This window comes from Channa argus, chromosome 17 (assembly GCF_033026475.1).
Source record: "Channa argus isolate prfri chromosome 17, Channa argus male v1.0, whole genome shotgun sequence".
NCBI lineage: Eukaryota > Metazoa > Chordata > Actinopteri > Anabantiformes > Channidae > Channa > Channa argus.
This window is the reverse complement of record NC_090213.1, coordinates 21,270,851-21,298,672: the sequence shown is the minus strand read 5'-3', so window position 1 is coordinate 21,298,672 and position 27,822 is coordinate 21,270,851. Positions and strand designations below refer to the sequence as shown.

General features: G+C 41.0%; 1 protein-coding gene across 7 annotated transcripts in view; it reads left to right on the top strand.

The window, feature by feature from the left end:
* Window positions 1–532: 532 nt before the first annotated feature.
* epha7 (eph receptor A7) overlaps window positions 533–27,822 on the top strand; it is a 93,699-nt gene continuing 66,409 nt past the window's right edge. For 2 of the 7 annotated variants that reach the window (XM_067481951.1, XM_067481954.1), the window contains exons 1-4: window positions 538–744; window positions 2,257–2,321; window positions 2,896–3,565; window positions 21,398–21,553. In XM_067481951.1, coding sequence (XP_067338052.1) covers window positions 651–744; window positions 2,257–2,321; window positions 2,896–3,565; window positions 21,398–21,553 — 985 coding nt within the window. In that variant the 5' untranslated portion in view covers window positions 538–650. Of the gene's footprint in view, window positions 745–2,256; window positions 2,322–2,895; window positions 3,566–21,397; window positions 21,554–27,822 lie in introns of all 7 variants that reach the window. The other 5 variants (XM_067481953.1, XM_067481950.1, XR_010911229.1 and 2 more) reach the window with 4 other exon arrangements.

Here is a 27,822-nt window from a genome sequence, read left to right as displayed (position 1 = left end):
CAGATGCACATTGAATGTGTTTGGTTAGTGTCTTTCAAGTCTTTCGGCACTGGGGGTCCATATACAGCTGTCTCTGTAAAACCTCACCTCCTCCCCCTGACCACCAGCAATCCAACACAGCTGGACCTCTATTAGTTCAACTGCTGGGATGAGAAAGGAGTTCCGAATCTGGAATACAGATAAATAAATAAGGTCATAGACATCATCCCTTCATCCATTTCAGATAAGCTGACTAACAAACCTTTTGGCACAGACTGCTGAGGCGCTGTGCGTGTGTGTGTGTGTGTGTGTTTGTGTGTGTGTGTACACCAACTGTATTTGAGCATCGCTTGCCCTTTTTCTGAAGAAAAGAAAAAATATCTGACTTTTTTGCGATATGTTCACGCGGCGCATCCCCCCGCCCCCCCAGAGAGTTATTGGCCCTTCATGTTCATGACGTGTCTCATATCAGATTATTATTGGACAATCCACTTGCCTGTTTGTTTGATTGACGTGAGCGGAGCCAGAGTCTCCTCCCAGCCGCAGCAGACGCTATTTGAGTGGGGACCAGCGGATTGTTGTACATAGAGCCGGTTTAGTGTCGTCAATGGGAAGCACACGAGACTGTGGCAGAGCGAGTTACGGTCTATATTGAAATCCGCGGCTACACCATGATCTCCAGGTCTATTTCGTATCTGTGGATTACATTTTGCATTCATTTCTGCTGTTATACAAACAGCGGGGAAGCACAGAATGCCAAGGAAGGTAAGTTCTTAAAGTTTGGATTCTCCTCTAACCCGTCGCTGCTGGAAGACGTTTTTAGAAACTGCAGCACACAGCGTTATTGCTTTTTCCTCTTTAATAACTCTAAATGTACATGTTATATGAGTCCAGCCCAGTCAGCGTCGGCCGGTGTGTGGATGGCAGTGCTGTCTACTCCCGGGCTGTTTGCAAGCGACCCCTCGGTGTTTTTACGCACGGAAATTCAAGCCGATGAATACGGATTTCGTGGGAAAGATTCGGTTAATTTTACTACGGTGCCAGCGACCTTTGGGTATGTGTGTCATAGATTAACAATATGTCACGGCAAACTGGGTAAAATCACCTCATCGATCGTCCCAGCAGGCTCGCCTCGCTGGAAGGGAGCGAGCCGTCTGTCTGGCCGCCGTTTCGGATGGTCTTTTCCTTTGGCCTCGGTTGTGACAGTCACGTCTAATCTTGTTTCATGGAAGGAAAATACGGCAGTTTGATGCGGAGCCGTAATCTGCGTCAGACGATGAAGTTGACCACAATCAAGTCAATAAACCCCCACAGATAAAAGACGAGTTAAATCATTGCAAATGGCTAAAAATGTGACACTTTTAATTTTCCAGACTTTGGGGAAATTAATAAATGATGCTATGCGTAAAACGGAAAATCATTCTTATCATTGTTATTGATCTTCAATCCACCAAAAGCTTAATAAGCTTAATAAGCAGAGCGCACTCTGGATGTAATAGCTGATATGAATTTTAAATCCTCGTGTTTATATGGGGATTTCGCAGACCTCCACATCAGAATGTGTCCTGGAAGGTACAGCCGGACCATGACTTCTTCTCCTGCGGTGCGCCCTGGCAGCTGATCCTTCTCTTATGATGGAGCTGTTTAATTATATGCGATGTACCAATAAGTTTTTGAAAAAAAAAAAGTTTTCTATGAAATTATTTATCATTTTCAATAAAGCCGCCGCGCCGCCGCTCTGCGCTCTCGCTCTGCTCTGGAGCAGCAAACACCCCGCTTTGTCCAAAATCCTTCGTTAAAACCACAAACAAGCCCGTCCGCTGTGGGGCCACTCTGTAGTTTTATGAGCGTTTTGAGCTGAAAATACCCGCATGTTGGAATGAAGACAACAAGCCGCTTTGACCTTAATGCAACAACGTAATAAATAATTAGTTTTAAAACGGATGTGTAAAATCACATAGAAATAAAAAGATTATATTAATTAATTGCGCTTATATTTTATGTGTATTTTGTTCTAGACTTTTTATGTCTTTATTACCGACACTGTCAGTGTCTTGATTTGTCTTCCAAAAAGTTCCCCCGCAGACAGGAGGACATTGTGCTGCAGTGAACACATTTCTTATTGCATGTATTTTTTTTGCTTTAGCTGCTGCTGCTGCTAGAAATTAGGTCACGACTATATGCGCTATAGCTTTAGATGTGTGGCCTATCAGTAATAACCCAGCACCGGTGGCCCGGTGAGATTTAACCACCTGCCTCTCGGTTTCCTGTCACTAGTGATTCTGCTGGACTCCAAGGCACAGCAGACAGAACTGGAGTGGATCTCCTATCCTCCCAATGGGGTAAGTCTGCAGAATCTCTGCATCACAGGCTCGCGGATGTGTTCCATATCTATGTATTTTCTAGCATTCTCCCATGTCCCACATCTGTGATATGAATACTGATATTCAAGAGGTTTGAAATATAAATAAGGATCAGTACTCTGTACTTCTTTGTAGAACAAAAACGATGAAGAATACAGGAGGTTTTTTCTGCTCCTAAACTCTTTTGACATTCAGAGCACAAAGGCTTTAAGCAAACCAACTTGCTAGTCTGATTAAAAGCAGGTGGTGAGAAACTTTTTAAATAAATAATGTGAGAAAAAGCAGATAAACTGAGCACAATCATACTTTAAAGATTTTTTTGTGCGATACAAATGCAACTACTAATCTCACCATCTCACTGCAGTTAATAATAAGCAGATAATACATTTTTTTTTTAATGTACCTTTTGTCATATTCATTACATCATAGACACCTCTAGTTTGGTTTGATTGTATAGCATTAGGTGTCTGTCTCAGTTTTAAGACATTTAAATTCAACATGATGATGTTTCTAAATCGACCCGTTCATTACTCTGCATGTCTTTATTTTCCAGTGGGAAGAGATCAGTGGCTTGGATGAGAACTACACACCCATACGCACTTACCAAGTTTGTCAAGTCATGGAGCCCAATCAGAATAACTGGCTTCGGACTAACTGGATAGAGAAGGGCGATGCCCAGAGAATTTTTGTGGAACTGAAGTTCACCTTGAGGGATTGTAACAGCCTACCCGGTGTGGTGGGCACTTGCAAGGAGACATTCAACTTGTATTACCAAGAAACAGATTCAGAGGTGGGCAGGAGCTTACGGGAGAACCAGTATGTGAAAATAGACACAATCGCTGCAGATGAAAGCTTCACCCAGGGTGATCTGGGCGAGAGGAAAATGAAGCTGAATACAGAAGTGCGTATAATTGGCCCCCTGTCCAGACGGGGCTTTTACCTGGCCTTCCAGGATGTAGGGGCGTGTATTGCCCTGGTCTCTGTCAAGGTTTATTACAAGAAGTGTTGGTCTATCATTGAGAACCTGGCCACGTTCCCAGACACCGTGACAGGATCAGAGTTCTCCTCGCTGGTGGAGGTCGAGGGCATGTGCGTGAGCGATGCAGAGGAGGAGGCCGACAACTCTCCCAAGATGCACTGCAGTGCTGAGGGGGAATGGCTGGTGCCTATTGGGAAATGTATATGCAAAGCTGGATTTCATCAGAAAGGAGACGCATGTGAACGTGAGTGCCTTTACCCTTCTTTTAAGAGTTGTTTCTTGTTGAAATAATTATCTCGTAGTAATCATTCAGGGGTATCTTGCATTTCACACCACAACAAAAAGGCAATAAACCAAAGAGTATTTGTAATATAATTATGCAAAGCAGGTAAATGATAGTTTAGGCATCACTGACTGAATGGTTCTGTTGGCAAATGGGATTAAAGCAGCTGATATGACAGCGGTAAAGATGGATAAAGTGTTGAAGTCAAATATCCTCAGTTTAATAATTGGAATCCGTGTTGAATGTTTATGAGCCTCTTAATTTATTGCCATTATTTTGTGGACACTGAGACGAAATAATATCTTGAGTTTTTCGTTTGAATGCTCCGCTCTATCCTACTGGCGGAGAGCCAATACAATCACAAGCAGAATTCACAGGTCCAGGGGAGGTCCAGCCAGTCTTTCAGTGTCTGTGTGCCCCAGCCAAGTGACCCTGACACAGAGAGAAAACAAATAGCTGCCGTACTGTGGCATTCAGGTCTCAGGATATTTATGAAGGCGCCTAACAAGAAGGGCAAATCCAGCCTCCGCGTGCTTCATTTATACCTTGTTGTGGTGCTGGATCGTGCAGCTACAGTTAACAATGCTTTCGATCATTCGAAGGACTCCGAGGATTATTTTCAGTGGGCACCTGACTTGAAAGATAAAAATCACTCTGGATCAAAAGGAGGTGACCCAGGTCACACAATTTAAGTGGCTTGGCTTTGTCAGCAAATCTTTTTCCTTTTTTTTCAAAGTGGTCAACTGCAATCTAAGCAGCTTCTGAGGTGCAGCAGTCAGTAATATTCTAACAGAATTTGTCTAAGAACAAATTAGTGTCCCTGACAGACAAGGTTTTATACCACGCTGTCATCCATTAGGGACCCCTCTGAGGGAGGTGTAATGAAATATATTAGGCGATGTAATTTAGAGCAGCACAGCCCTAAGTTGTGCTATGTTTTTAATGTTAGCAGGCTATCGCTGATTCAACCCCACATAGCTCCTTTTTATTGGCCGTGTTGTTTTAATATGCATAGATAGAAGATCCAGTTGTGCCCATAGCTGGAAAGAAAGCCCACCATTTATTTCCACAGGGAGAGCAATTCAGAACAACAGCCAATATCTCTGACTTGTCAAAGTAATTGTGGCTACTTTTCCATTATATCTTAGTGCAGCAACTGGTGTGTCTCTACTTATTAATCTGTTCATGTGCCAAATGAAACAAATACCTGTAGATATAAGTCAACCTGGACTTAGGTTTTTTTAAAGCCTGTGGAAGAAAGTACCTTAATGTGTATGTGGATCAAACTTCAGTCTGATACTGCACCTTTATGAGCTTTATCTCCACTGAGGCATGAGAAGCCTTTGTATTAAGGGGTAGTTAATCTAAATAAAATGAGAATCACGGTGCACGATCAGCACTTCTTCCAGCAGCTTCACTGACATTAAATTGTCCAGTCAGTAGTTTCCCCTAGAACAATCTAAAAGCTATTCAAAGTATTTCTATCAGTTGAACAGCAAAGCAATAAGTCCAAGTGGCTGTGACCATTAAAAATGTGGGCTCATGGATTTTGGACACTGGATGAGCTTGTCTCAGTGCTGGGAAGGTGCGTTTTCTTTTGGTTGAGCGGATTTTGTTTGGTGTGGTTGTTAGGGTTTTAGAGGAGGATTTTTTCTTGTCATTTGTTTTTCATCAATACTAATAACCAACAATGTACTCGATTGTACTCTATTACTGTCCCTCAGTCTGCAGCCTGGGTCATTTGCTTTCTTCTTCTGGACTGTAGACCTCTAAAATCAATTAACAGGGCATCAGCCAGACACACCAAACCACTAGGTGACATGTTTCTTTATTCCAAAGTGCTTGGTGTACGTTAAAAAGTCAACAGAAAGTAGAAGTTGAGTTAATCTGGCGCCAAGCAGTGAACAATGCTAGGTCTCAGTGCCACTTTAGGCTTTTACTTCATGGGGCGACCGCATGGAAACATTTTTGGACATAGCTTTAACATCCTAAAGTTGAGTTTAGATGCAGACGAGTGATCTGAGAAGCACTTTAAATGAAGCAAACTGGCTCCTTAAGACAGTCCTTAACTGGCCTATTTTAGTCTACACTGTGCTATGATTATAACATGGCCACTGAGTAAAATATTCAGTGGGTGGGTGCAGGTGGAGTAAGCAAGTTGAGGTGTCAGTCATGTCATTTGAGGAGCCCCTTCTGTGGACTCAAAGGCCTCCACTGAAATGTGTTGTGATCTACTCATTCATCACCGTCAGCGAAGAGCGACCCCTTGTCTTTCACCCCTGTGCCCCCCGCTCCCACTGTCTCTCTCTCTCACTTTAACTCTTTGTGTGGCAGCCTGTGGCAGTAAATGTCACTCTTCTTCTCTGCCTGCTGTGTTCAGTGCTCGCAGTGTAATGGGTGTTGAAAAAGGCCAGTTGAAGTGTCCCTGCAGCCTGCGCGGGCTTCATTTTGCGAAGAAGTGCGTGTTGTGAAAATAGCTCCTATTCATTCGCTGGTGCTGTTGAGCACTGGCTACTGGTTGCAGTGGAGCCACAGAGTCGTTTAGACAGAGAGAGGGCTCTTGTGGGAAGACATTGGTTTCTTTGTTTCGCTCAATCCCGGGAATGTATGTTGTCCGATTCTGACACATCACATCATTGTGGTACTAAATAACCAGTGCCTAAGAAGTGATTAACTGTCGACCTTGGCTAACAAAAAAAAAAAAAAAAAGGGGAGAGACCCCTCAGTGGTGATGAAACAGGCCGCATTTGGATCTGTTGCTGCATGCTAACAAGAGAATTCAAGACAGGATACAGCATCCTCAACAAGCTGGTGCCATTTGCCCCGACTGTCAGGGAGTTGGACAGAAGTTAGTTGGAGACTGATTGATGATTGAGCCTCCCCCTGAGCAGACAGGGTCTGCCCATAAAAGCTTAACATATATGGAAGCCACCAGGTGACCGGGGCAACCAGACCTAAAATAAATCTGCATTTAGCATTTAAATTGAAGCTAGGAAGCCAAGTGTCAGGGGGTCTTCAAATGTCTTTATGCTCCCCTGATTGATAAGGTGTGGACATAATGCATCAAATGGCTGTCTTTTACAACTGCTCCACAGCTTAATTATGCAAATGACAGGTGCGCAATGAATCCACAGGAGAGCCAAATGGACCTAAATCACTCAACATTGAAATAAATTAGTGATGGATGGGAGCCGGTCCCGACACTGCCAGTGTCTGCTTCCTGTGAATAGCAGCATTCTTCCACAGCTCACGGCTTTTCCTCCTTGTTGTCTTGGCCTTGCAGGTAGCAGTCACACACAAAAAAAACACACACCCACACATACAGATGTGCTATTGTCCGCTCAGGATGTTACTACCAATACAGTTGGCAGTGTGGGAAAATGGATCACTTAAGGGAGGAGTTTGAGATATGAGCTTTTAAAAAACTCCGATGATTAAGGCGTCAGTCATTTAGGGTGTTTGTCTAAGATAAATATTCACTCGTTCCTGTGTCTCTAACAGTAACCTTGGTCATTTTCAAAATGTATCAGATTGTAAACAATCAGCGATAGAAATGCTAAAGCCAGCTATGGATCTTCTCTGCTCACATTCTGTTAGTCACACTGCGTGATCTAGTTTGTTAATTACAAACTATTTTCCTTTACTCAACAACACAATTTTAAACTCCTTAGTGTTTATAACTCAGTATTTCTGTGTTTTTGACAACACAATTGGCCATTTTATTTGTGAGGAGACCAGTTACCACACTGAGTAATAGAATTGATGGTAGTTAATCATCTAATCTAAATTCTGGACATTCTGCTGCGTATGGGGGTTAAAACTTTGTCATGGCTTGTTTTTCTGCTCCTGAATGCGTTTGTCTCTGTACCCAACCACTTATAAATCTGTTTTAAACAGTTCCACTTCATTTTTACATATCACATCTGAAGTTCAGTACATACAGAGTTAATGTCTTTATTTTTTTGCAGCACACTGTCCTAATAGGTTGCTGCAATTGTTTTTACCTTAGGAATGTTTCCTACATTGTATTTAGCACAACTTCTCTGTGCTAAATATGCCAGTGAAAGATCTAGAAAAAATGGGTGCTGGCTGTTTATCATATAGATTAGAGTAAAAGCCAGTTTATGGGTTATATATTTCTGGTTATATCTCGGTGCAGCTCTAATTTGCGTTCATTAGTAGAGACTAAACAGCCACTTCCTCAGAGGATGAAAAGAAGGCAGAATGTTTAAAACCCAGAGTTGGCGAATCATAATGAAGAACATTTCTTTAACTTAACTAACTCTAACATCCTATACTTCCTATTCCAATACACACTTCCAAATAAGAAGTCAAGGCATTAAGGTCTGTTTTCCCAGAATGTGCTTGTTGGAGCTGTTGCCAGCAGCATCTTCAATAGAGTCCAGCTTTTGTGTCAACACATCAAATTAAATACAAATGCCTCATTTTACTTAGGAATAACATTGTTGGGCTCAGTAAATATTTGTTTCGAAATTATACACATACCATTTGCACGTATTAATAGACAGAAGCCAAGTTATAGAAAAAATGGCCTGTCATGAGTAATTATTTGCTCCAACTGGTTTCCATGTTAAGAGTTAACAGACTATGGTAAAGATGGATCTGAAGACACAATCTAGGCACAATGAGCTGAGCTTAAAGAGGGACAGGAGCCTGCCAGTGTCTGGTCACTGGTAATGGGCTTGTCTCTCACCTCTGCTGATAAGCTGCAGCTACTGACTCATGCATACATGAATATCAAGCAGCTGTTGAAAAAGCTCGATCCACTCGACTGTTGTAGGTCCACAAACCTTGGTCACAAAACACTACTGGAGCATCAAAAACAAATCTCATGGATATTTTACAAATACTAGCACCCTCATCTTTCCCTACTCATAAGTCTTGAATCCTAGTCAGTGTCGTCCTGTGTCTCACTTTATTTAAATGCTTATGCTGTATAAGGCATGGGGCATATATTGCTACTAATTGAATCTACTCAAAAACAACACCAATTGGTAAGAAAGAGGATAAGAGCCACTGTAAAAATGTGTTTGTCTTCTGCCGTTTTTTCACAATCTTGACCTTTTTTCCCCTTAGAATTCCGACTAAGTCAGGATGAATGTAATACTAAATTAAAATTCTAAATTTTTTATGGATAATGCAGACAGAATTTTGGACAGTTGGAAGTCAGAAATGAAAAAAAAAAGTCTGAATTTAAAGTCATAATTCGGAATTTCTGATTTTTTTTTTCTGAATTTATATCAGTCAGCATTGTGTTTAAAGTTAGAATTCTGAGAAGAAAAAGTCTCAAATTCAATAAATTTTATAGCACCCTAAACCTCCATAAGTTGTCATGTCAGTTATACTAGTTTGTTAGATAAAGAGTGAGGAGTTGATTTCCTATAACTTTTGTGATTTCTGAGATGATTTATTTTTGTTTAGTATTGATGCAAATCACAGACACTGATGCCAGGAGCACGTGTGTGTGGTATGTGTATCTTCTGGTTTGACTTAGTTCTTAGTTTGATTTTAGATGCAAATTTTGCTAATCAGCTATTTAATGCAGAGAAGAAAATGCACACACAGACGAAAAAGAAAAAGAAAAAAAAAGGAGCAATGAATTATCAGCCTGCAGGTCTTGGAATTTGACCTGCCAGTCTAAATTAGAGACACTACATTGCCTCAGATGTAAAGCTCGAATTCAAGTAAACAGTCCTTATTCTTGTGCAAACAAAGACATATGGTCAGCTCGCTCTGGTTAGAGACTTTGTTAACCCGCTAAAAGGGAGACCTTTATGACTCTGCGTCAGATAGCGTTATTTCCAAGGTGACACCAGGGTCCACCTCGGGCCATGCATGAGGTCAGTGAATATTAACTTCATTTACACATGGCTGCAGGCCAGCGCAGTGCCACAATGGAGGCCTGCCTGTTGTGTTTAGTAACATGAGCGACCTGGCTTACAGGACACTGTCAAGACGGAAGATGGATGATCGCAGCAGTTGACCCCTGATCGCCAGCAGAGTCACCTCTCCGGCCCCCTCTCCCTGCATGACAAAAGAGCCCTCCCCACAGTGCAGCAGCCCTCATCTCCACTTGCACTAACAGGCTCAGACATCTCCATCGATCCCTGCTTCCATACCTCTTACGTTTCTAAGCTTTGCCCTTTTTTAGCTATCTAAACGGTGGCACAAATATCTTTTTTGTGTTTGCTCGCCTGCTGACTGCAAGAGACGGATGTGATTAGACAAGCGAACTCTGTGTCAGAAAACAGTGCCTTTGGTGATCTGTGTTGTGTCCCTGTGGCATAAGGGTGAAAGTGATATGTGACTGGGCCCACGGTCTCGCCACCTTAAGATGCAGCAAGGAGGGCCATGTTGTCAGTGGAGCTGCTCCTCTGGGAGGCTTCAGACCACTGGCTCTGTACTTCAATCTTGCTTTAAGAAGAAAATCAATAACTTATTATATAACTTCATACTTTTTCCCACTTAGATCTAGAGCAGAGGAAGCAGAACTTAAAATGCTCTTAGGGTGGCTGTGTTGCAGGAAAATATCGTGAGGCAAAGTGTCGTAATTTGTCTCCTTTTCCACACCAGCAGTGTTTTTACCTGTTTTGATCTAGTTTTATTTCAGAAACAGGCCATTATAAAAGGCATTGTTGGCATTTTTCACACAGTTTCATGTGCACTGCTGACTGACGTTTATGTCTTATTTTATATTAAAACACTATCTTGTATGGCGAGAAAACGGCTGGTGGATTTTATTTCCCACACAAGACAGCGTTCATATACACAAATACAGCTGGAAGCCGCCCAAAGCCGGCACAGGGCACATGAAACTGCATCTGTAAATGCCTTCTTGCGATGTAACACTAGATTTAAATGTATAAAACACAGATCCATGAGAAAGAGGAGAAATAGTGGGAAATTCATTTCTTTTGTTTCTTCCAGAGCTTTGTGTCTAAATAAATAATTTGCTAAAAAGCAGGAGTGCTAGTGTGTGAGAACAACTGAGTTAATGCTGTAACTAAGGATTATTCTCCTTATTAAATATTTTTCGGATCATTTCTAAATTATCTGATTAATTGTTTGATCTATAAACTGACAAAACATATGAAGACATCCTCAAAACAGGTTCCCAGGGCATAATAAAAATCATTTAATGACTGTATACACAGGCTCGATACCATTAAGCACAAGTGGGGAAATATGCTGTTTCGCTGTTTGGATGGACAGATGTTTAAAGGGCAAGCTAGCCTGAGGACTGGCTTGTCTCACAGTCTTTATTTTTTTCTGTCACAGCTCTGGGACAGAGGAGAGGTTGTGGTAGAATTGGATAGGCGGAGGCTGAGTCAGGAGGGGAGTGTTGGTGGGTATTAGCACAGTTCAGACATAATGCTCAGTTGCTGACGGGACATTTTCAGTGCAGAGTTCTCTTGGTCTGCAGGGGGCTTTGGATTTGTCAGACCTTTAGACCCTGTGCTTTCATTCCCAGAATGCAGAATCCTCGCCTCATCTGCGTTGTCTTTTAGCACAGCTCCCTTTCAGAGCGGACCACATCATCCATTAAAGGTAGCTGCATGGCTGGCCTTAAGGGCCCGCTCTCCTGTTTCCATGGGAGTTAAATGAACTAAACAAAAGACGATTAGGCAGGGACATTTTCCATGTCACTGAGAATCCATTTCAAAAAGCTCCCTCTGCATGATGACTTAAAGAGCAAAGTCCTTTTAGAAGGACTATGCGTAGACTCAAGCTACAGCCCAGGCTGAGGGTGATGCTGTAAACTCCCTGATGTAATATATTTAATCCTAAAATGCCCTTCATTTTCCACCTCAACCCATGCAGTTAATCAAGGTTTCAGGTTTATTGTTTAGAATTTGTAATGCTGTCAGCAGTGACTTTAATGCAGCTCAAGCAATTGTCTTTGTTGACCTCCTTTGTTTTGTGTGTCTGATTGTGTGTTTGTATATATATATGTTTATGTCCAGAAAGAAGTGTCCAGTAGCAACGGTGGTAAAACTGCAGTCATTTGTTAGATGCTTTTTTTTTTAGCTGTGAATTGATACATTTGTTACAACAGCAAAATTGTGTACAAGCTATGACCAAAAAATTAAGTTGATTGTTACTTGGAGGTGAATGAATTTTATTTGCAGTGCTCAGAAGTTGAAAAGGGGATATTTATGAAAGAAAATCAATAATGTCTTTCCAGAAACACTCCCCTGATTATTCTGGGTAATCCACAGAAAGCAGTGCCTCCAATTTTATAGCTACTTTTTAATCTGTAGAAAATAATTCACTTCACCTTGAAATCATGGACATAAGGTACTGGATGTATCTTGGTAGTCTTGGGTGAATTGACGATCTCATAAAACTGGTTACTAGCCAGTCTGATGTACGAAAAGCAAGGTTAATCACAAGGTTAATTTCACATCAGAAATGGAGATTACTTCTAGTAACGTCTTCATTTGGAGCAGATAGTGGGTTCATTAGTTTGCTGTTTAATTCTAAATTGTCCCATTTTTGGGGGAAACTTGGTGGACTAGCTGTTGCATGACTTTTAGCAGCACAGCAGGGGCACTGGTGTATTTTAGTATAACTTAATCAGTGTCTGGCTTTGATCTTTGCTGTGTAGAGCCAAGCAGGCTTTTCCTTCGGGTTTTCCCTGCTCAGAGGGCAAAGCTGCCTGCCCTCCAACATAGTGTAAGGGAATGCTAATCTTCTCTTTGTTTCTTGTGGAAAGCTACTTATCTCCTGCTAAGCACAGGTACCTCGGATGAATGGGCTGCTTGTCTGTATGTGTGGAGTGCAGCAGTGGCCTAAGTCATTCCAAATATGAGTATGGGGTGGAAGGAGGATCCAGAACGTGACATCAGATTCTTTAACTGTTCGAACTTATGTTTCTGTGGCTTCTCTTAATCCTTAGCCTCATTGAAAGCTAGGTTCCCCCCTTATTCCCAATCCCATGGGAGATGCTGTGTGCGAAATAAGCTTGTTTGGAAGGGGATTGATATTGAAACTCCAGCATGGTCCCATGAAAAGATTTTCAGCACAACCTCAGTTCCTTTTCTTTATGTGTTCTATTTTCCCGAGTTGAGTAGGTGCTTTAGCTCTCATAGGTAGGAGATTAAACATGTCAGTGGGCGAGAAAAAAAAAAAAAAAAAACATCTGCAGAGCTTCTTTTTCTCCGTTGATTGCAAAAAAAAAAACAGTAAAGCTGTGCAACGAGTTTGCAGGAAAAATGAAACAAATGACAAGATATTTGTGTTTGCTTAATCCTCTGATCAGACTGAAAAACCAAAAATTTGAAATATTAAAAGTAAAAAGCACAAGAGTTCTTAATCATAAGATTCTGATTAAGATTAAAATACTCTGAAAACAGATGATGCAAAGCTATAAACACAATGTTAGGAAGCACTGTAGTAAGCATAAGAAACTCTTTCTTCAAAGTGCACTTGATTTCTTCCAAACCTTTGCCGCTTCAAAAGTCAACACATCACCTGCAAGATGCGATCAATTGAGCTGTCCTTTGGCTTCTCAAGTAGAAGAAATATACTCAGCTGGGATTTTTTTTCCTTGTGTTGCCTGCCAGTGTTCCTCTGAAATTACTCACAAGATCTACTGCCTCTTACATTGCAGGGGAAAACACCACAGGCTTTAGTCCATAAAAGCAATGCAGCTATAGTTCAGGATGCATAAAATGCAAGTAAACAGAGTCTGATGAATGTCCACACTGAGGCCCGCTATTTATCGAGGCAAAGAACATAAGTCACATCTAATCAGAGCGACAGACACAGGCCTGAGGCTACATTAATGCATAAGAAATAAGCTCTAGGTGAGCTATTGACATCTTTCTCTGTAGTCGTAATGCACAGTCATGGTCCTAAGCGCATGCTCTGAAAGAAAGCTGAAAAGTGGGAGTTTGGTTTTTAAATTGCATTTCATGGTTGTCTGAATGTGCAGCTAGACACATGCTATTTTAAAATAGATGACAGAGAATGTTTATAGCAGTATTAACATTGTACTGCAGTGGAACACAAGTGATCAGACACGAGGGAGAAAAAGCTTTTGGTTTTCTTTACAGATAATACTGGAAAGAAGGTTCATTTCGGTATGCACAGAAATTTGTTCATGTTAGGGTTTGTTATTTGTTTCCAACATTAAATGTAATGTTTGCCTGTGTGTGTAATGTAATGTATGTTTGTGATGTGTCTATGTACTGATGATGTCATTAGTGACACCATGTAGCTTTGATAGTTTTTTAATTCAATGTAATTCAACTATTATTATATTTACTAATATTTATTTATGCAGCACCCATTTAACAAAATGGTAATCTCAAGGCATTTTACAGAATAAAGTGAAGACTTCAAAGATATATAAAGAGAACCCAACAATTCCCCCTGGAGCAAGCCATAGGCAACAGTGGAGAGGAAAAACTCCCTTTAACGGAAGAAACCCCCAACAGAACCAGGCTCAGGGTGGACGACCATCTGCCTTGACCGGTTGGGGTGAGTGGAAAGTGGAGAAAGAAAAGAAAACAGCAACAAAACATTGGGCAGGTTGGTAGGACCAGTAGGACCACTGGAAAACAGCTCCAACGCCAGGGACATCTGGTGAAGAGACAGAGACAAGGAGACAAAAAGGGAGAAAGACAACTATAGGAGAAAGAACACGTAAACTGTGCAATAAATAAATGTCAGATGAGAGGAAAGGAGAGATGGATGGAGGAGGAAAGGAGCTCAGTGCATTGGGGGGTGGGTCCCCCAGAAGTCTAAGCCTATGGCAGCATAACTATAACTAACTATATGTTTTATTAAAGAGGAAGGTTTTAAGCCTAGACTGCTGTCTGCTTCCCGATTCTGAACTGGGAGCTGGTTCCACAGGAGAGGAGCTTGATAGCTAAAGGCTCTACCTCCCATTCTACCTTTGAAAATTCTGGGAACCACAAGTAGGCCTGCATTCTGAGAGCGAAGTGGTCTACTGGGATGATATGGTGCTATGAGGTCTTCTATATATGATGGAGCCTGACCATTCAGAGCTTTATATGTAAGAAGCAGGGTTTTAAATTCTATTCTACATTTAATGGGAAGCCAATGGAGAGAAGCTAGTGAAGGTGAAATATGATCTCTCTTGCTAGTTCCAGTCATCACTCTTGCTGCAGCATTTTGGATTAAATTGCAGACTTAATCCAAAATGCTCATTGTTGCTGAAGTCAAAATTTTTTACCAATTTGAGGTGCTATGTCTTACATTTATGAGTTCTGAAGAAAGATTCTAAAGTCCCCCAAAATTATAAAACAAGAATTCAGACTTTTTTCTCAAAATTCTGACTTTAAACTGAAAATTGTTTTTGTTTGTCTCCAAATATGAGTTGAAAGTCAGAATTAAAATTGAAAATTAATTTAGTGCTCAAATTATTTTTTAAAACTGCTTGTGCTTAGACAACTAGCAAATCTACATGCGTGACACAGAATAAAGCTGTAGTTTTATTCCCTATTATGCATTTAAGTTTGGTTTCCTATGTAAAGTGAAAAAATAACTAAAAAAATTTATGTTATGCAAGAAAAAAAAAAACTCTCTCTCTCTCTCTCTCACACACGCGCACACTCACACACACACACACACACGCACGCACACACACACACACAGTGGGAGGGAACCTCAGTCAGAGGAAACAACACTGGGAGGAAACATCCTCACATAAACCACAGGCGACAGGCTCCACATTGTACCAGGCCTGTGTTCAGAGTTGATATTTATAAAGACATTACAGGATCGGAGCGGCAGCAACTATGGCAAGCATTTTATGGAAAGCCAATGGTGTTTCTTGAAATAAGAAAATAAACTGTTTCCTTTATCACACTTGACCCGTTGCACCTGGCATTCATCAGCAACGGGGCCTGCATGTTGGTCCTGTCGGCCACTCTCCTTCTTCAGCCTCTTTTATCACTCTAATGGGGTGCTATCTCCAGGCTGCTCTCTCCGGGTCTCCTCAGCCCCGCTCGGTTCTTTTCAGCACACATTCTTTCCACATCCATCCTGACACATGGGCGGATTTAACACATAATCAGGCTGGATGGGAGGGCAGCAGGAGAAGGGGAGAGGCCTAGTCCTGACAGGACTCATCATGCTAGGGCCATGGAGACAGAAAGGCCCACACTAGTCCTTCTCTGTCTGCTTCTGGCAGCCTGCAGAAAGCAGAGGGAATCTCCCACGTTCCCACACTGCAACTCACTTTGAGCCCCGTTCAAAGCAATATTGAAACAGATGGGGAAAAAACTCTATTCCCCAGCTGCCCTTCTTGGACAGGCCAGTGCCCTCTGTGCTCAGTAGCATGAAGATTATAACCTTTATTGTATTTGTAGGTTGCAAGCAAGTAAGGAAGCTCAATTTCTGGACTTTCAGTAAAAGGGTCTCGTCCAAAGTTATTTTTTATAATGAAAACTAAACGAGAAAATGACACCTACTGTAGAACATAAAGGAAGTTCAAATGGTCAGGCACAAAATTAATTAATTAATATAATTATTTGTCAGAGCTTTCCAATACACATATTTTACAACATATACTTCTACATGCCTTTATGACTTTTTGATCTTTACATATATCTTGGTTTTCTTCTTATTGGGGGCGAGACGTCCAACATCACCCTCAGACAAGAGAAATAATTATTTTCTATCTTGGCCAGGAAAGAATATGTCAGGCTGTCACATAAGGAGTCAGCGCTGCCTTCCCTTTCTGTCCCTCACCCAGAGTGTCATGACACTGCCAAGCCATGAGAAATCGAACTGAAGAATGTTAAGAAGCTCAGCTCAGAAGAAACAGAATTTAACTGAGATTATACAAGAATAAAGAAACGTATTGTTTGCATTTGTTTTCATCAATGCATGTCTTCATAAGATAAGGGGGCTTGTTTTTAATCTCTGGGCCAGTCTCTAGTCATAGGAGTGTTTGATTATCTCTGCCCCACTATGCTATAGGACTTTCTCAGGCTTGTCTGGCTTTCTCTGTCTAAAATTGCTGACTGCAGTGTTGTACTCCCAAACATCACTGAACCAAAGTGCTTGACCACTGGAAAGGGAAATTACAGATGCTGGCTCTGTAGAAGCTGGTTGGAATGTAAGACTTTTTTCTCTCTCACTCTCTCTCTCTGCTTAATCTCCACACACACTTGAAACACTCTTCTCTATAGACTAATTTCTCAGTGTTGTAAATAAGCTGGCTGCTTGCTTTCTTAACAGGGCTGTGTCAACAAGCACAAGACATTGGTCGCTGTTTATCTGGGCCAGAAAAAGTTTTACAGAAAATGAGTTACTCCCTTTACACGTTGCCCTACAAATGCAATAACATGTTGGAATGTAAGTTTTCTTGTCAAAGTCAGTGCGAGTTTTAAAGTCAGGTTTTGTACATTGTTTTAACACGTTTGTACGTCAGTGTGTGCTAGTATGGTGTCAGTCATTTTGTCAGTCAAGAGGCTACTGGGTGAACACAGCTGTGTAATTGCATTGTAGATATTTCCACTTGAAATGAAAGTGTTGCTGCCAGGACAGTCGACAAAGAGCCTCTCACCCACTATCATGCCATCTCCATGTTTCAGACTATGACTGTTTCATCCGCGTCTGGTGCCAGAAATGGTAACTCACCAGCAGCGAGTCAGTGTGTGGCTGCTGCTGGGACAGGAATGCCGGGCCAGGAAGACTGTGTTTGTACTTGTCACTCTCCGCTGCCAGTGGTGGGGAGAGCTGCAGAAACACTTAGTTGCCCATGACATACAGGCATTTGATTTTTGAGGCCTCATTTGCTGCCTTGTTGATTCTGCAAACATGTCCACAACCAGACCCAGTAGGATGCACTCGTAAACACATGAGCTGTCACTGAAAAAGGCAAAAACTAACGTTGTTTTGCTTGTGAGCTTGACTTAAAGTGTGAGTGCAGATTATTCAAACGGGTCCTATTTTTTGTTTTGGCCATCACCTCTGTAAAGTATATACACCTTACATTTGCCAGTGTAATCTCTTAGACAGACAGCAGAACTGGATTGAACTGGATATGGGATAAAAACATGGTGCCCTCCCTCTTATGAGTTGTTAAGTGGCTCAGACACAAAAACTTGCCAAGATGATCCACATGTTTGTGCATTTTTGGGCCAATTGATCATACTCACTAGCAACATCCTCCATTCTATCACATGAATGGAAACAGTACTGGATCAAATTAATGCACGTCTGATAATAAAAGTGATTTTGTAAGCTTAGAAAAATGTATTCTCTGTTTTATAGCTGCTCCTTTTGCAATACTTTCCTATGAGAAAAATCCTTTTTTGGCCAGTGTGCATCATGTTATCAATGTGGAAGTTGCATTTACCCAGCACGAATGTGCATCTCAAGCAATAAATTTTCATATAAAAACACTGGTCGACGTTTAGTATAAACCCTGAAGTATTTACAATGACATTTAGCTAACATTTGTTTCTACCTGCCCACGAACTGGTGAGTAAGCTACTTTGCCAGTAGGTAAATCTGGTACACAACATCTCTTGGTAACAGAGAGATGTTTTTTTCTTCATCCCTTTTTTTTAGAACCAAATTTAGATAATGGGCCTCATGCAAGACCATTTTCTCATTATCTGAAAATTCCCTGACCTTTTCTCTGTGAGGTGTGTTTGTGTGAGCGATCCAAGTTGCATTTATCAAATTCTCTTAACTGCACACAGTTGTCGTAAATAACTCGATCTGTTCAGAAGAAGGCCCTGAAGCAGTGAGAGGAGGATCAACGACTGAAACGTGTATGTTGATGTAACTTCAAATACCATTACTAATACTGAAATCCAATCCACTCGCGGGAAATGATAAAGCCATGCCTATGGCATTGATGAAGATGATGATGATGATATGGTAAACAGAATATCAATTCAAAGTAATTTTCTTTTTGTCAGATTCCAGCCATCCAGTCTGCCTTTTCTAGACTTGTGCATGAGGTCATCTTGAGTTCTTGGATTGAGTGAGAAAAAAAGCTTAAGCCTATGCAAAAGTAATACTGCGAAAGCTACAAACATATGTATTTGTAAGTTGGTAAAACCAGTCTAGGCTCTATAGATTGGTTTACTTTCAATAATCCTTCACTTCTAGGCGCTGTCTTAATCTGCTCTGTGGATCCTCTTATTTGCTGGAGTGGTGGTCACGGTGGGAGTTAGCCCCGGCCCCCGCCAAGCTTTTTCTCTCGGCACATCCAACATATGAGCTCTGAGAAACCCAAATGCAAACAGACATGCTGGCTTATCAGAATGTTTAAACAGTCAGCATGGTGGGCGAAAGCGCGTCTTAAATGGGATCTAGCCAATCTCTAACCTGCTGGAGAAAGCCTTACATTGTCATTATCAACCTCGGTGGGGAAGTGTGTACACAGTGTGTCACACACTACAAATGGGCACGGTCGACTTTGCTGTTTGTCCAACTTTATCACTCCATCAGCACTGAATGTATAGTTAAAAGGAGCTAAATATGATGAGTAAGCCCTTGTAGAGTCTGCGATACGTTTTGCCTGGTCAGCATTCAAGAAGACCCACAGCTCGCAGCCTCCTCATGGCTCTGTTTCTGTTTTCAATTACCAGCTCCAAAACGTAAAGAATTAGAGATAAAAATCATGCCCCCCCCACCCCTATTGGTTAAAAAGGGTCTTGTTTCACAAGGCTGTGTCAAAGCCATAAATGGAGAATGACAAGGCTTTCATGTAGCTGAAATGAGGATATCCTGAGCCTTGACCTCCTCTTCATGCTGCTCTGAAAGCACTGGAACGAGATAACTCTGATTCCTTACTTCTTATTGTGGACCAGGCACAGGAGGATTTGGCCACAGAAAATAATAAAATCAGGATGGAATTGAGATCTGTAATGGTGGGAACCCAGCATAAAAATATTGCTCATTTCCCTTCGTGGCTCAGGAAAAATGCATATTTAATAGGCTATAATGTAATAGTTTGTATGCAGAGGAATTCACACAAGTATAGATTACAGATAGTTTAAGAGAAATCATGTAGCCTACATTGCATTCAGACGTACATACTGTAGGTTTGTATTGCAGCAGGTCACTGTGGATGAGCTGGTTTGAAAATAGTCAGACCCAGAACTTAACAAACATGATACTCAGTGAGGTTGTCATGAATCACTGTATTTCCACTGTGTTTTCTATTACCTTTCTATCTTTGCCTTAACTTGCTGTTGCAAATCTTTTGGGACCTGAGCATCATTTGGTGTTTTAGGAAAATGATGGGTGGTCAAAGTATTTATGTTTGGAAGTGTAAGTCTTAAATTATTATCTTACTGATAGTGAGGAGTTTTTCTTTTTCATCATTTCAGTCTGAGGTTTGTTTACCTCTCTCAACAATTTTGAAATGATCCATGTTCTTTTGCTCGATATGTGTGCTTATCTCTCTGCTCTGCACAAGAATGTTGCCTTTCAGATACAGATAGGACTTTGTTATAAACAAGTCAGACCTCTTTGCTGACCTGGGGATTCATTAGAATAAAAATAGCCTTGTTATTTTCCTCTCAAAGTGAGAGGTTAGAGTTGGCGAATACTTCAACATGATGCTGTTTCATGGCTCAGCCTGCTTGATGAAGCCTGTGGGGGCAGGTTCATTCAAATACTGGCTGCTTCACCATGTGAAAACAACTGTGTGTTCAGTCATGTCCTCTTCATGATGGGAATTCAGGTGTGAAACCTAGACTTTTGAAGGCTGTTTGCACAGGACTAATATCACCCTGAGACATTCAGTGATTTATAATGGCTTCTGAAATCAGCCAGTGAATGTTATGCTGTGTAAACCTGGCTCAACTGGGTTTGCTAAATTAAAATAGAAATAAAAAAGTTGTAAAACTCTGGGTATCTGTTGAATTTAGCTTTATGGAGCTTTGCAATGGTGTTGTCAAAAATAAAAAAAATTCTCAATGCATGTTGATAACATGAATATTTGAAAGAGTATCGATACACCAGTACCAGCTGCATTAACTCACTCTCTTCTCTCTGAAAGCTGGTTGAGACACACACACCCTACACTACTGCAGTGCCCACACGACCCTGCCCACAAATTGTGACTCTTAAGACCCTTTGGTGATTTTTTTATATAAAACACCAAATCTTGTTACTTTTGGACAGGTTTTTCCTCAGCAGGTTAGCTGCTATTATTTCTCAGTGAATGTGGTCTCAAGTCTCCTGCACTGACTGTGTTCAGGGCGTGTGAGACAGTGTTCAGTTGATGGAAAACACTTTTTTAAACTTACATGCTGTTATGCATATATACAGTATGCTACTGTTAACTTCACTTCATTTCTAAGATTATTTAATTTAAAGGATTGATTTAAAAAAAAGAAACAAATTATCATATACTATCAGACAAAAGCTATGGAGACTTGATCTGCAATGGATCCGACACACAGTCTACCTTACAATGTGCATCTGTAAGTTTGATGCAAACTCAAGTGAACTAATTATGGCTGTAGCACAATAGGTTCACACGTCATGCATATTAAGCACTAAATATTTGAAGGTGCTTGAAACCCAAAAGGTTTTCATATACTGCATGTTATTTATCTTTGCATTTATTTTCCCAAAAATAATTTACAAAAAATAGTTAAACCGTAAACTCAATTTCATTTGTCTGAATGTCATTATTCAAACATGTGGTTTTAACTGACAGCATACATCACATCCCCATATAACACTGGCTTATAATTTTCTGTTTTAGCTCGTCTCTGTTCTTTATTCCCCATGGCACTATATATTTTTTCATTCCTTCCACAGCATGCGGTCGTGGTTTCTACAAGTCTTCCTCCCAAGACCTTCAGTGTTCTCGCTGTCCTGCACACAGCTTCAATGACCGTGAGGGCTCCTGGCGCTGTGACTGTGAGGACGGCTACTACCGAGCACTCTCTGACCCTCCGTCTGTGGCCTGCACAAGTAAGTCTACCATGCCACTGCTAGATAAACAACCACACATGAATTTAAACAGTCACACATGCAAGGAAAAAACACACACATACACACACACACACTGGAACCCAGGCTGTTCCGTCAGCCTGCAGTGGTCTCCTGAAAGCCCCAGATGTGTTCCATAGCAGCTCCTCTGCCTGCCAGTGTGTCATTATAATTATGTTTGCAGGCTTGCATGTCTGTTTTGTGTCTTAGCTGGTTGCTAATGATGAGAAGAGCAATTTGCCATTTCCCGTCTGAAAGATTGCAATTACAGTCCGGAGCTGTAGCACAGGCAACCCCCCGTATGTCTTCATTTGTCCTGGCCAGTGGACCAGTTTTGTGACTGCTATTGAAGGCTTATTGCATTGCCTTCAGCTACTGTGCATGGAGAGTGACACAGCCCAGCAGGGCAATGTTAGCATGCTGCTTTATCCAGAGGTAAACACCACCCCGAAACGTAATCTCTGCACCTTATCTGTCTGCCTTCATTCTGCTGTATCCCACCACTCTTGGATCAGCTTCTAGTTGCTACTTAAATTCATCAGGCATCGTTTTTTTTGTTAAGGACAGCAGATTAATTACCATTTCAGACAGTGGTAGTTTATTTTATCACACGTTTCACTAATTAAAAACAACAGAAATTGAAATGCATATGTGGGAGAATCAGCAGGCCTGCTTCATAACCTGGTGCTTTTTCCCTGAACGTATGTGTGTGTGTGTGTGTGTGTGTATGAGTGTGAGTGACAGACAGAGGCTGGCGATAAGAAATTATGCAAATAATAGAATTTATAGTGCTGCATCGCAAAGTCTATGCATTAAGTCAGAGAATCAAACAGAAGATTATAGGGATTAGGGTTTGGATTTTATGTTGTAAATTTGGTATGAGTAATGATTCTTTGTCATTTATGGGTGTCTGTGAAGCACCTTGTTGAGCAACATCTCTGTCTCTGCCTGCCCTGAAACCCTTTCCATTTATTTCAACATATCCTTAGTGCACAGGTGTGTTTGTCCTGCCAGAAGCCAGCGTTCAGTTAGGAATTATTTGGCAGAATGTTAAAGTTTGCACCTTTTTACACTGAGTATTAAAACACCAGTGTTGCGGGAGAAAACAATTTCTTTACATATTTAATATGTATAATACATAATACTGTAAATGTATAGTGGTTTTAGGTTGATGTGTAACAGGTAATTAAAAGGAAAAATATTTTCAAGATTGTAACTTTAATAAAAAAGTTGTCTATCTCCACCTTTTAATCAAATATGATTTCCCAAAACTGTTATCTATCTTCAAACCATCAGACTGAAAAAATGTGGGTCTGTCCCAGACGTCTCACTATTACTCAACTGCCCAGAAAGTCAGCCATCTTTTTTTTGTCCCGGTATTAAAATACTTCATGGGCTGAAAAAAATGCGGAATTTACTGTGTGACATGCATCATATTCTATATACAGCACTTTTTCTAATCATGTTCTGAGCTTACCATAAATGCACTGAGAACTAAAATGTTGATGTCCCACAATGCAAAGTACAATAACAACCAAAAGGTACATGGGGAGATTAAGGCACAGGAAGATAGAGTTGTCCACCAATCTCGCAGTTGTTGGTTCAATCCCCGGCTCCTCCGGTCACATGTTGAAGTGTCCTTGAGCAAGACACTGAACCCCATCTTAGTTGCTCCCGGTGAGTGTTGGCCAGCTGCATAGCAGCTCCCCCATCGGTGTGTGAGTGTGTATGATTGTGAGTGCGAATGGGTAAATAAGAAGCAGTGTAAAACACTTTGAGTGCTAATAGTTAGAAAAGTGCTATATAAGTGCAGAACATTTACATGGCAACCTCAAGTTATCAGAGTACATGTGTCAGAAATGAACATCTACACAATATGTAAATCTGCAGATGATGCTAACATTGTCATTGTGTGCATATTGTTAAAAAGCAAGTGAATCCAAAGATCGACTATGTTTCCCTGACTCTGGCTACAGCAACAGCAGCAAAAGAATAAATAAATAAATAATTTACAAATCATTGAATAAAAACTTTTATTTACCACTTGGGTAGTTTTCAAATTTGAAAGTGTTAGTAGTGTTCCAGTGTCTGCGGTGCACTGACACTGCCCTTGAAAACCTGGAGGCCCAGAGCACAGATTATATAATTTTATATTGTATTATCTTGGGGCGGCAGTGACTGAGTTGGTAGAGTGGCCGACCACAGGGTTGGGTAATATATTATATTATATTATGTTGTACTAATATAGGAGAAGTCTGAAACACTTTTACTGTTTCACCTTAAAAATATAAATAGAGTTATGATATTTTAATTTCATTTATTTTCTTTACCTCAAAATGAACAATAACACATTTTTTGATGTACTCGGGCAAACTAAAAAAGACAAACTTGTAGGCCTTTTTATGGGACATGAGCCTGCTGTGGATGTGTGGAGACAAAGCAGGTCTGACGCCTCTGACGGGCAGTTTCTTGTCCCACGTATATGATGTTGCACATTTAATTGAACTTAGCCCGATACTCTTCTTCTTTCACACAAGCAGCCAACCTGTCCATTAAGCTGTTAGCCAGGTCGTGTTTTAGTTTCTCTGGTGGGCTCAGATTCAGTTGGGCACTGTTAGGAAAAAGGTATAATTGCTTGCTTTGGTTGAAGAGGCACACACTCTGGACAGTTTATCTAATGCTTTCAGTCAGATAAGAATTCCAGATGGAGGAATTGTAGAATGGGGAGGAAATCGGTGGGCTCAGTTTACACATATTTAGGTTCCTCACCAAGCTGACATTTAGTGTTCAACATTTCCATCACTATGCAATGTAAACACTGACATAACTTAGGCCGAGCACTGACCATAAACCAGCTATCTCTGTGTGCAGCTCAGAGGCAGACAGTTTGGGTTTTAAACGACAGCTCCATTACTCACATCTTGGACCATCCTAATCAGATGTTAATGCTCTAACATCTCCCACTGATCAAGGGCAGGACACATATGCAGTGAAAAGTTCCCACATTCTTTGCAGTGTCCTCTGGCTGTTCTCTTCTGGGTAATCACCTTGGCCAAGTAGCACAGTAATTACTGAAGTTGGCTAATGCATACTTTCCATTATTCATTTTCATTAACTTCGGGTCTACACTTGATGGCCCCATACCATTATATGTAAATATGTATTTTTAACTGTATGCATAGCTTCACCCTCCTCCTCATTCAGCCAGGGTAATTTTTGCACGGCCCCATGGACGTGCATTTCCTCATTTATCCTTGGATTAAGTCAGTATGACCAATAGTTACCGTGATTTCCTTTTTTTCAAGCCTTATCCAGACCAGGAGTGAATAGTAATTGAAAATGAATTTGCATTGGCTGAACAAATTGATTGACAGATTTTTGTTTTAAATAGGAGTTTGTAAAGCCACAATATTGTACGCCTTAGCAAAACAGTGAGATGGATCTTTGGCACACAGAGATTAAGAATGTGTCTATGAAGATTTGAGAGGAAATGAAATGAAGATGTAATGTGGGGACATGAAAAGCCAAATCCACTCTGAATAAAGATTAGGGAAGAAATACATAACTCCAAATACATTGTTTCCCATGTGGTGTGTGTTGTTGGGGGGGGGGGGGTGCTTTTGTTTGTGGAATGTTTGTCCGCACTATTCATATGCTAAGTTGTGAGAAAATGAGATGTATAGGGACGGATACAGCGGGGTATTTTCTCTAGAGGGAAGGCACAGACTGGAGTAGTTGACAGGTTGGGGAGTGGGCATCAATCATGCAACAGCTGTGAGCAGTGTTGGTGCATGTGAGGGGCTGAAAAGGCCAGTTGTACGTGGTCATGTCCTCCTCCCAGCCCCCCTTAAAAATGTGCCATCTCAACAAGTTGCTGTTGCAGGGTCCATCCTGCCTGGTGTTGCTAGGGGACTGTGAAAGGGCTGCAGAATGTAGGGATAGTGTTGCCACCACAGAAGCTCAATGTGGATCTTTTTTATTCTACTATGAGACTGAAGCCCGTATTTAGGCCCATGTTCACTTTAGGGGAGGCTCCAGTAAATTGCTCTTTACTTCTGGTTTTGGTCTTCACATTTTACTTACTATTGATGTTCAGTTTCCATGTAAAATCTATATTTCTATGTATCATAAAATGATACAGTGAGCTGGCTTAATTGTATCTGGTGTGTGTAAGGTATTTTTGACTGTTGACCTTGTTACCATGTTCCCAGATCTCAACAGTTACTTTGGTCAGGGGGGAATTAACTCACAATAAGAACCTAAGGCATGAATTAGACATGGGCTGATTCTCAAATCGGTTTAAGAATGTGCACTATAAAGCTCAGAAAAAGATTAAAGCCACAATTATTTCTTTAGCCATTTATTCATTTCTTTAGTTAATTATTTAAATCGCTTTAAACTCATAAGTCTGATTTCTAAAATGAATGTCAGAATCACAAAAAAGAATATAAAGCATCTTCCCACCTGAAAATATACAATTTTAACAAAAGGCCATTTCACAAGGCAGGACGTCCTGAAGACAAAGATGCATCTGGAAGTGTTTCACAGTATCGTATAGGAAAAAACAATATTTGGCATATAACTAAAAAATGCTCATAAATGCTGATAATGGCAAAAGTATTTCCTTTGCAATTGTATTTACAATAAACATTAGTGAACTGAACAAATGTGTAGTTCTTCAAGTAACCACAAAGGCACAAGTAATCTGAGGCTTCTGTGCTGGGAAGGCACACAACAAAATGACATGTCATCATTTACTTTGATGCAAAAAATGGTACATAATACATGTTGCATGTAAAACATGTTGCCTTTTTGTTTCTGTGCATTTTATAATTAGTGAGGGCTACACATATATGGATTGCAGCCAGTGTATTCATAAGATTCCCAAACACCATAAATGAAAGAGTTTACGTAAAGACATCACCTTTGTGTCTTTAGGCATTTGTGTAAGATTTGCACCATGTAGCTCCACTATAGGTTCGTCAGTTGCTTTCATGTGTTTATTTTATGATGACTCTTCTCTGTAAAATCTCTGGACTCCACTGAAAGCAGATTTCTTTATTGTTCTACCAGACTTATTTTCCTTTCATTTTTTATCCCTGTCATGGCATATGTGGTCCTGTGTTCCTGTGTCATCATGCTACACTCTACGGAGTGTGTGTGTAAAATGGAATTTCAGCTCGCAGTGCACATTTTGTATTAGTAGCAAATCCAATATTGAATTCAGTGTGGTATTGAAGTTTCTGAAATTTTTATTACAACAGCAGTTGGGGGCACTTGAGCTCTTTTCCTCTGCTGCACAGCTTCCTTCATACAGCTTCTGCTCCAGCCACATAATTAGAGGCTAGGTCATGGGGTCACAACACACATTTGTAGAATGAGGATTACCTCATGGGTGATTTGAATACCACTCACCCCTGCTGCCCCTCTCCCCACAGCTCCCCAATTAGAGCACAGACAGCTAATAGGCTGTGGATGGTTAAGGCAGCCCTGAGCACCTCTCAAGGCCGATAAGCGCTGGATTCTTCTCCCCTAAGCTTGGATTTACTCAGGTCTCACAGCTCTGCACAGACTGGGGATGGGCTTTGAAACCTGACCTAAAAACAATCCATACCACGCCATACTGTGTTTTCTATATGGTAGCTGTATTAGATGTAGTGGATAACTGTGCTGCTGAAGGCTTTTTCTCAACATTTGTGCATGTGGGAGTTGTTACTTATTACCAAAAACACACGTTCTGCTTCATATTAACATGCAAATGATGGAACAAAAAACATAAACAGTCCATGCACATATTCTGTACTTAGGCATGACAGTAAAAACATACACACATGCTCACTCATGCTTGGTCACAGTCGAAGCGTTGGAGGGAAGCTAGCAAATGATTGAGACATTTCAGGCTGTGGGGGCTGGCAGCCTAATCCATGAAATGAAACTTGACTAGGAGGAGGGGTAAGAGGAGAGAACACTAGAAGATAAGACAGAGTGGGGGAGTGAGAGACAGAAAAAAGTGCAAAAAGAAGAAGGGGAACGACAAGCCCCTGAGCTATGAGGATGAGTAGACAGACAAACTGAAAGCTCAGGATGCAATGAGAATCTGTGCTGCAGGTGAAGAGGGGGCAGAAGAGCTCCTCAGTTCAGACATAGCATATTCAGAGAAACAAAGAGACGCCATCTAAAGTGGGGTATATGATGTATCACCTTACACGTATGAAGGGAGTGTGTAATTCACCACTATCAGAGGTTCTTCC